At 39.1% G+C, this 10,903-nt stretch overlaps 1 protein-coding gene across 1 annotated transcript in view; it reads left to right on the top strand.

The window, feature by feature from the left end:
- Nucleotides 1-10,903, top strand: part of STXBP4 (syntaxin binding protein 4) — a 190,790-nt gene that overhangs the window by 96,282 nt on the left and 83,605 nt on the right. The window contains exons 13-14 of the mRNA XM_027870465.1: nucleotides 483-532; nucleotides 5,479-5,612. Of these exons, the coding sequence (XP_027726266.1) occupies nucleotides 483-532; nucleotides 5,479-5,612 (184 nt within the window). The remainder of the gene's footprint in view (nucleotides 1-482; nucleotides 533-5,478; nucleotides 5,613-10,903) is intronic.

Below are 10,903 nucleotides of genomic sequence, written 5' to 3'. Positions count from 1 at the left end.
GAGAGAGAGAGAGAGAGAGAGAGAGAGAGAGAGAGAGAGAGAGAGAGATGCTTCTGTATCGGTTAGCATTTCTGAGAAGTACATACAGGTAGAATTGTTTTTTTTCTCCCACAAAGCAGAAACTTGTCTTTAACCCATAGTCTCTAGCTCAGATTGGCTAATAAGTCAAGATGAAGATGAGTCTTTATCTTCCTTCAAGATGTGGCTCAGATGTTCCCTTCTTTTTAAAGCTTTACCTGATTCCCAAGGCTTCTCCCCCCGCCCCCAGGTGGCAGTGCTCTCTTCCTCCCCAAATGACCTTAGAGTTCCATGTTCAGGTTCATATTTCATCTCCAGGAGAAGGGAAACTCTTTCAGTGTAGGGATGGGTCTGGTTTTTTCTGTAGATTCTCATATACCCACTGTAGGCAATTAATGTTGCTTGAATTGAAAACATTTTAAAACAAGGCATCAAACTCACATGTGTCCTTCGTTGTTTTGTAGACAATCCAAGAAGTGCTTTCTGATCATTCTTCTGCCTTGTCAAATTTAAGGTAATATTAAATTTAGATAATATGAAATTACATATTGTCTCCCCCATTAGACTGGAGCTCCTTCAGAGCAAGGACTGTTGTTTACCTTTCTTTGTAACCGCAGCACTTAGCACAGTGCCTGGCACCTAGTCGGTGCTTAATAAATGCTTATTGACTACATGGTTGATTTTACCTTTTTTTGTATCTTTATCACAGTGCCTGGCACATAGTTGGTGCTTAATATATGTTTAGTGACTATTTTTGAATACCTTCTTCTCTCATTCCAAAACCAGTTCCCTGTGTTTTTACAGGTAGGACTGGATCTGTTATTTCATTATGTGGGAAATATTTGGTTTGGAAAATCTCTCCACTTAGGTAGATCAGCATTTCATGTACAATCTATCTTAGGAAGTAGGCTAGGGCACTTAGAAATTAAGTAACTTACCCGTGGTCACATAGCCAGTATAACAACAGTGATAACAACAATAACAAGAAGACACATGTAGCTCTTTAAGGCTCACGAAGCATTTTATGCATATTATCTCATTGATCCTCACAATAGTCCTATGAGATGTGTGCTATTATTATCCCCCCCTTTTACAGATGAGTAAACTGAGGCCATGAATGCTCAAGTACTTTGCCCAGGGTCATACAGCTAGTAAGTGTCTGAGGCAGGATTTGAACTCTTATCTTCCAGATTCCAAGTCCAGTGTTCTATCTTGCATACCAATGGTTTTCATTTAGTGGTTTGTAGACTACGCCCTTTGTATTAATAGTCCTAGGAATTCATGCTAAAAAACCTTTAATGGCACCTTAAGCATTAGATTACTATGAGTAATATATTAAATTACTCTGGGGGTTCACTACACATTTTTGTTGTTGAAAGGGATTCACAGAACAAATCCCACTGGGAACCACTATCCTGCAACCAACTATTTCAGTATCTGTCCGAAGTGGGAATGGGAGTTCAAACCAGTTCTTCCTGATTCCTAGACCATCTCCCTCTATCCACCATGCTACACTTCTTGTTGTTGTTGAGTTGTTTTAGTTGTGTCCAACTCCCTGTGACCCCATTTTGGGTTTTTCTTGGCAAGATACTGGAGCGGTTTGCCATTTCCTTCTCCAGCTAATTTTACAGATGAGGAAACTCAAGCAAGGTCAAATGACTTGCCCAGAGTCACCCAGCTAGTAAGTGTCTGCGGCTGGATTTGAACTCAGTTCCTCCTGACTTCAGGGCTCTATCTACCGTACCACCCTGTTGTCCTACCCTACCACATTAGCTCCCTTTAAATTGTTGTTATGGTTGTTGTTGTTTTTTTATTGTTGTTTGTTTTGTTTTGGTTTGCTTTTTTTGTGAAGCAATCAGGGTTAAGTGACTTGGCCTGGGTTACACAGCTAGTAAGTGTCAGGTGTCTGAGGCTGGGTTTGAACTCAGGTCTTCCTGACTCCAGAGCCAGTGCTCTATCTACTGTGCCACCTAGCTGCCCATAAGTTGTTTAAGTAAATAAAAAGTACTAATCAAAAGCTTGCTCCCATTAACCAATTTGAATTTAGTGAATCAGTTTTTATAATCAGCTAGATTTTTAAAAATTATATGTTCTTTTTTTCATTCCCATCAGCTGGTAGATATAAGAAGAAAAATCTTCTTGGTGGTCCTCCTTGGCCATCCCTTGTCTACAGTGTGTTTCAGACTTGATACAAAAGTGACCCACTTTAAATTCCCTGATAAGAGCAATGAGAACACCAATAATATTTGTTTATTCTGCATCCCTTGTGTAAGGTCACTTTGATACACCTGTCAGATCTCTTTATCTTTTCCCTTGTGCAGAGAAGGGATGCCTCTTCATGCATTTTCCAGGTGATGTGACATGGGTTTATAGCATTTGTCACTCTTCACAGGGACATCATCTCTTTCCAGCTGGGCCCCTTTTGCTAAAATGCACAAAATAATCCCTGATGCCCTTTGTTATCCAACAGTAGCCATTCAGTGAATGAGGATGACTCATTCTGATTCAAGGTGCTCAGTATGTGTCCCCATCCCACTTTCACATTGAATGTCAAAAAATACCTGCAATTGTCAACTTTTGTCTGTGTTCTAACATAATGCCCTGTCCTTTGGGATGAATGAATCTGGCAAACTTCCAGGGCCATTCATGCAAGCTCTAATGTGACTCCTAGATTTAGGGAGGGATTATAGCTCATTGCCCTTGGAGAGTCCTATCTCACCAGCAAATGAAGCCCCATTTCTCTGACTCACTCAAACCAGTCGTTAGAGGCCTGCTTAGGATCCAGGAAAACCCATTTTCAAATCCTGCCTCTGATATGTATTAGCTGTGTCACTATGGGAAAATCAGTTAACCTTTCAATTTCTCATTCAACTTTCAAAGATAATTTTAACGTAAATGACTTATCTGTAGCAGTGAATGGAGCCTATATATTGGGAATTCCAAATGCAGAAGAAACTACAAGTCTGGACCAAAAATAATCTTTATATATTGGAGTTGTTTCAGTCAGATTCTGTTCTTGCCCTCCCTCAAGCCTATGTGAAATAGTTTGAATATTCATTGTTTTCCTCGAGTCATAGACTCATAGATCATCATAGATTTAGAGCTAGAAGGGACATTAAAGGCCATCATGTCTAGCTCCCTCATTTTGTGTGTAAGAAAACCAAGGCCGAGAGATGCTGTTTGACTTACCCAGAGCCACAGTTAGTAAGTGTCCAAGACTAGATTTGAACTCAGGTCCTCCTGACTCCAAGTCTAGCATTCTGTCTAGTGTAGACAGCCTTAGAAATTCCATAAGGGAAACAAAGATGAAGACCTCCTCCGGTACTTGAATTAGCAAACTGCTGGCACTTAATTCTTTGAGCCTCACTGTTAATTATTGCAATTTGCTCTTATGTGATGCATTACAGTTACAAAGCACTCATCATTCTGTTTGATTCAGTATCATTTGGGGGAAAAACAGGACTTGAATTATGAATTCTGCTGTAAAATACGTGGTACAAGTAGAATCTGTATTTTTACATTTGAGACAAACGAGACATTGAGCATTTGCGACTTACCCGTGGTCAAGCAGTTACTAGTGGCAGGAGTGGGACTCCAGATCCCCTGAACATCTGATAACTTGTTCCATATTTGTTCCACTTCATCCTCCTGTCAGCTCTGATAACTGCTCAGTGCATATCTAGATAACACACCCATAAACAATCACCGCTTTATCCGCCATTCAACATTGTATCCCTTTCTAAGTATTCTGCTTAACTTTTTTTCTCCACTAAGACTTTGTCCTTTCTTAAGTGTTTCAGGTTGCATTCCAGTCACACAGAAGTTAATTTTTAAAAAGAAAAGTAAATGTTTTAAAGTGTTTCAAATTTGGCCGACAATTTGGACCCTTTCAGAGACTATTTTATGAATGACGTATACATAATTCGTTAGACTTCAGGCCACTGTATGTCTATGCAATACCTATACAAAGTAAGATTTGAATTTTTAGAAATAAAATAAAGGCACAAGAACATTTCATGTTCATAAATCTAGCACTAGAGGCCAGGTAATCCAACTTTCACATTTTATAAGTAAGGAAACTGAGGCAAGAGAAGGTTAAGTGTTTTGCTTGAGATCGCTCCAGTAGGAAATAATGTTAGTATAATTTAAAATTTCATTAAACTAAAAAAAGGAGGGGCAGCGAGGTAGTGCAGTAGATAATCTGACCTGGAATCTAGAGGACCTGAGTTCAAATCTGAACTCAGACTCTGTGCGACCCTGGGCAAGTCACTTAACCCTGATTGCCTCTAAAAAAGACCAAACTTACAAAATGAATGACTTAAGAAGCAGTGTGGTATATTGGATAGACTTCCATGCTTAGAGCCAGGAAGACAGGGGTTCATGTTATGCCTCTGTGTCTCTTTCTGCCTTTGAAATTCTGCGCACCTCTCGCTGTACTAGGAAACTGTGAAATTGTACAGCATTAGCCCATCTGCATTGATGGAGGGAGTTTCCTTCCTGGGAGTATCCTATCCTGTAGTTTCCAATGAACTTTCTAGTTGGGTTAAAAAAAATAAGATAAAAATGAATGACTTAAATACTATCTGCTTTAGCAACAACTTCATGCATATGAAGATGGGGTACACATAAACAGTCACTGTTTTGTCATCAATTAAAATCGAGTGTCTTTTTCTAAATCATAGCATAATTTTTCCCCCCAGTGAAACTGTACACTCAAGTGAATCAGGCTGCATTCATTACATCGTCCTTCTCTCACTTCCCACCTATTACCATTATTATTAGTAAAAGTATCCTAAATATTTTTCATAAATTTATTTTAACAGAAATATTTTATATAACTGAAAGCAGAACACCCTTCTGAACCTTAAAGAACTACATTAACAAATGGCATTTTATGATTAATAATGCATCGTTTAAACTAAAACAAAAGACAGCAGGACAAAGAGGATAGAAAGCCTGCCTCAGAGACACGAATTTGGATTCTGGCCTTGCCTCTGACACATGCTGGCAGTGTGACCCTGGGCAAGTTACTTAACCTCTATGTGCCTCAGTTTTCTCAACTGCAGAATGGGAATGATAATAGCACCTACCTCCCAGGGTTGTTGTAAGGTTAAAATGAGATAATAATTGTAAAATACTTAGCACAGTGCCTGGCATATGGTAGTTGATATCATCATCACTATTATTATCTGCATTGTTAACGTGATGCTTTTTTTCACTGGGAGTTTCCTACGCCAATGAAATCAGAGATCTACTTAAAAAGAGACAAATGATGGTGCTCCAGCATTCTTAGAATCTTTCAATATGATACCAGGAATAGATTCTCACCAACCAAAAGTCCTGTTTTTTAGGACATCCTAATTGCTGTCCTTTTTAATAAAAGGAATATTAGTTCCCATGATTTAGACAAATAATTGTTTTATTTTCTTTCCCTCCTTTCCCCGTCTCCATGCCCTTTAGTGACCGAAGATCGGTGTTAGGTTCTCAAACGCTGTTCCCACAACTTGGAAGGAATGGACGCAATGTCACAGCAAACCTGGTCCAGGAATCTAGGGAGCTTGCTAAATCTGTCCGTGCCCTTCTGGATGTAGACTGTGAGTTATTTGCATTTATTTTTTACTCATTTTGACTTGTTTGATGTTTCAGGTGATAAATCAATTTAAGAAATAGCCTCCTCATTCAAATGACTATTTAATTTTGTCAGGTGGGTTTTTCCAACATAAGATACCTATATAAAGAAGGCCAATGAATGTAGGTTCAGAGAGGCAATGTCCAGCTTTTGATGAGAGTAAAAAAACTTCACATTGATTAGAGGCTGTCCAAAAGTGGAAGGAAGCTGCTATTATCACCATCACATCATTCATCAAACAGAGAGATTGGATGGTTGTAGGATAACAGATTTAGAGCTAAATGGGACCTTGCAGGACATTGAGTCCAACCACCTCTTATTATAGATAAGGATACTCAGACCCTGAAAAGTTATATGCCTGAGGTGGCATCTGAACTCCAGTATCCCTGATTCCAAGACTTCCAGCCTGCTTATCACGATTTCATGAGAAGTGACCTTTGTTGCATCATGGGCCCCTTGGGCAGTCTGATGAAATCTATGGACCCCTTCTCAGAATATTTCTGAATACATAAAATAAAATATGTAGGATTATAAAGGATACCAATTAGATTGAAATATCATTGTCAAAACATAAGAACATTTTTGAAGTTCAAAGACCCCAGGTTAACAACCCTTCGGCAGGGGTTATTCTTTCAAAGATGTTTTGGTAGGTGATTAGGTAATAATTTTGTCATGAGGAACCTGGGAGCAGGTTGTTTCATGTGTTATTTTATTAGTATCAGATTCTACTTGAATAATTAATTAAATGCTGCTATTGTTGTCAGTCCTCCTTTAAAGATCTTTCCTGCTTCATTGTAGCATGAAGGCGACCCTGGCTTCTCAAAGAATATGTCAGTAGAGCACAAGTTTTTGCAGGGTCTAACAAGCAGTAAAACCTTTGAGAATGACCCAGTGGGGCCTTTCCTCCCAAGCTCTTAGAGGGGTAAGGGTTAAATTCTTTGGGAAATGGGTCAGCCCCTTTCCCAGTACACCTCCAACTGTGGTTGGACCATGTGCAGCAATGTTGCTAGCCCACATACGTCACTCAAACCAAATTTGCCCAAGGCATTTGGATTCCTAGTTCAAATACTGAGATACCCAAGTAATTCCTTGGAGTCAAGAGGCCACATTGATCACTCTGGTTATACAATGCTGAAGACTTATGAACAAAACCAATCAAAACTGCTGATTCCAGATAAATCAGTCATGACTTCAACAGCTGTGTGCAGAATGGGTTTCAGGAGATAGAGAATTGAGACAGGGAGACCACTTAGGAGATAAGTGCAGTAGTTAAGGTGAGAAGTAGTAAGGGCCTGAATTGGAGTGGAAGCTGTGAGTAGAAAAGGGGACAGATGTGGGAGATGCGAACCATCAGGATTTGGCTAAGGATTAAATATGTGGATGTGGGGTGAGGAGAGACAAGGAGTCAGAGATGAGCGAGAAGTTAAAGAAACCCAGGTGCCTAGAAGGATGTTAGAGGCAAGTCTGAAAGATGAACAGGTTTGTAGAGAAAGATAATTGCGCATCCTGTGTGAATCACTCCGTCCTAACCAAAACAAAAAGGCAAGGAAGGAGAGGAGGGTTGTCTTATTCACTGGACATTGCCAGCAAATAGCAGTTGTCAGCTGGAGACTCACACTCAGCTCAGAAGTAAAGTACTTATGAGCTCTCACAGAAAAGGAAATTAGGGGGAAGGTACTTATAGGGGCCTGTTGTTGTGGTTGTGTTGGAGGCAAGCTCCACAAATGTCTATCAAAGAAAGAATAGAATGCAACTTGGCTTCCTACCTTCAGATGTTTGATCGCATACCTCTTGGGGCAGGCAATTCCTCCATAGGATAAGACCATGACCTCCACTTTGGAGACTACTAGTCAAGAGGATGTGAGTTGACAAAAGTCTGAATGAAGTGCCATTATAGCAGTTTAGCTCAACTTTGACAATAGAGGTTGGTTTGTTATCTATATAAATTTATTTTTTAATCCCATTTTAAACATGTTATTATCCCTGTTGGTGTTGATATAGCATTTTATGGTTACAAATTGCTTGACATTCATTATCTCTTCATCAACCCTGTGTTCAGACTCTGTATCTTGGCATTCAAGGACTTTCACAATCTGATGCTTCAGCCTAACTGAGCTATTCACTCTCCATGGTGCTTGTCCTGTGCTTTCATTCACATCGTACAGAATAGCCTCCCACTCCACACCACCATCCTCATCTTTGTCTGTTGACATCCTAGTCCTCTTTTAATGTTCTTCTTTAGTGCTACCACCTCTCCTGTGAAGCTTTTCCTGAATCCTGTGGTTCATAATGATCTTTCCTTCTTAGAACACACATAACACTTTGTAGGTTCTTACATACTTATCATGTATATTTTTGTATTGAAATTACTTGGGTATCTCAGTACTTGAACTAGGAATCCAAACCCCTTGGGCAAATTTGGTTTGAGTGAGGTATGTGGGCTAGCAACGTTGCTGCACGTGGTCCAACCACAGTTGGAAGTGTACCGGGGAAGGGGCTGGCCCATTTCCCAAAGCATTTAACCCTTACCCCTCTAAGAGTTTGGGAGGAAAGGCCAGTACCAGAAGGATGCCATAGCAAAATCTTGGTGGTATAAGCCAGGCATCTGTACTGAACAGTGGCATGAGCCAACAGGAAAACCATGAGGTCCCCTGAAAGTGGTCAGCATATAAAGGAAGCACCTCCCTCACCCTCTGTGCTGGTAACCTGAGCTAAAGCTCCAATCACCTAAGCCCAATATTATGTCTCCACATACAAGACTTCTGCTACCACCACCACCACCATCAAGGGACTGTGTCTTAGTTAATCCTTGCATTTCCTTTAGTGCCAAGTGCATTGTTCTGTACTGCCACCATCAAGGGACTGTGTCTTAATCCTTACATTTCCTTTAGTGCCAAGCGCATTGTTCTGTACCGCCACCATCAAGGGACTGTGTCTTAATCCTTACATTTCCTTTAGTGCCAAGCGCATTGTTCTGCACAGTATGCACTTGATAAATGTTGCTTTAAGTTGAAGTTGTTCAAAGTAGAAAGTTGTAAGTATTATTATCTTTATTTACAAAAGAGGAAACTGAGGCTGAGATATTAAGTGATTTGCTCAGGGTCACTCACATGGAGAAGCTGAAATTTAAATGCAGGTCTTCTGATTCTAAATCCAGGGATGTTTCTACTTGACTGTCTTTCTAGCATCTTTGTCTACATGCAGCATGAATAATTGAGACAATTATTCAAGTTCTGATTCAGCCTCCCTCCTCTTCCCATTGCTTTAGCCATGCTTATTGAGTTGTTTCAAAGGATTTTTATGAAACTTAAATTATCTGGATAATTGCCTCCATTATCCACTTGATTGTGTATATGTTATTCAGTGATTCCAATTGCACAGTGGAGAAATAAAGAATAGGCTTACCTGGTCTGGAAGAAACAAAAAGATATTTATGTTCCTCTTCTTGCTTAAAACCAGACTATGCATAGAATATAGAATCATGCAAAGGATATATAGTTAGAAGTTGTCTAAGTCAGTAACCAATAGAGTACAAAAATCCCTTCTTCAGCATTCCTGTCAGGTTGGCCTTCAGACTCTGTTTGACCATCCCCAGTAATGGAGTTCTTGACCACCCACAATTATGGAGAAGTATGTCTAAAATCCTTGGTTATTTTTCATTCACTGAAAATTCATTGCTTTCCTGTTTGGTTTCAGATTATTACATAATTATTTTCCAAAGCTGTTCTTCAAAGCAAAAAAATAAAAAAATATGGTAGACCAGATATTTTCTTAATGTAGAATTGTTCACCTCCATGTTGGTTTAAAAGAATTTGAACATACTTATCACAGAAAATACTTGCCCACATATGAGTAAGAAGAAGCCAGGTAGCACCTTCTTTGTAATGTTTATACATAAACATATATATGTGTGTATGTGTGTGTTTGTATGTATATACACACATATATATATGTATATATATAGCTACTGAAGAATTTGGATTCACATTAAATCAGTTTGGAAACAAAATAAGGTATTTTTATCTTTATTTTTCACTGTGGTTAGTAATATACTGGTGGTCTGTTCATACCACCATGCTCCTCTCCATTGTTCTTTGGGCAACTCTCAACTTAAATTCCTTTTCGTTTTTGTTTTTTTTAGCTTTTTGGTGAGGCAGTCGGGTTTAAGTGACTTGCCCAGGGTAACACAGCTAGTTAAATTCTTCATAGGATTTGGTATTCCATTCTTCACAGCCATTTCGTATCACTGAAAGAACATGATATTTAAAAAAATGAGGCTTTTGTTTTAAGAAGTGTGGGTTCATTAAAAACAATCAATCAATCCAAAAGCATTTATTAGATGCTTATCCTATACCAGACCAAAAAAAAAAAAAAAAGGTTTCCCAAAGGCAATCTAGTCTATTCCTCTCTTCTTGTTCAACTTGGGGCCTAGCTCATTGTTTATGCATAATGTCTTTTATAATTTTTTATACTGTTGGACTACCTCTATAGGTTGCTTATCCAGCTGTGTTAGAGTCTGAACGGTAGGCATGAATTGCACAAAAAAAAAATCGATTACCAAGAGGGAAAAAAAAGATGACTTGGTTACATGGCAAGAGTAAGAAATAAACAATAGACCATTCTCAGGTGCGTTAGTAACCACGTAATGCTCATGTTTTTATGTGGTTTCCTTTTGGGAATAAGTTGGACTAGATGTTGACTAGTTGGAGGTCCCCTCCAACTCTAAAATTCTGTAATGCTATTTGTAAAGGAAGGCACTCGGCACTTTGTGTTGGACCGTACTCCCTCTCCCACGATGCAGCCAAACTTGCTTTCTGTGTTTCTCACTCGTGACACTATCTCTTGTTTCCATACCTTTGCACTGTCTGACTTCCATGCGTTCCCTCATTTCTTCTACTTCAGTCCATAGAGTACCTGTTTTCCTTAGAATACAGCCTCAAGCACCATCTTCTACATGAAATCTTTTCTAATCTTTTCTGTTCGCCCTCATAACTGCTAATGCCCTCCCAAACTACTTGTATTTTACTGCTTTGCATGTTTGTAGATCTGTATGTGTACATTATAGATATATATGTTTATACGTACTTTATATATGTACTTTATATGTACTTATTGTCTTCCTCGTTCAAATAGGAAATCATTGCAAGTTGGAAGTTTTCATTCTTTGTACCTGTATCTCCAATGGCTAGGACAGTATCAGGCACAAAGTAGCTGTTTTCATAAATACTTATTGGTTGATTGATGGATCAAGAGATG

The sequence above is a fragment of the Vombatus ursinus genome, unplaced genomic scaffold (genome assembly GCF_900497805.2).
Source record: "Vombatus ursinus unplaced genomic scaffold, bare-nosed wombat genome assembly UNPS02014797.1, whole genome shotgun sequence".
NCBI lineage: Eukaryota > Metazoa > Chordata > Mammalia > Diprotodontia > Vombatidae > Vombatus > Vombatus ursinus.
This window is presented reverse-complemented; position numbering and strand designations above follow the sequence as displayed.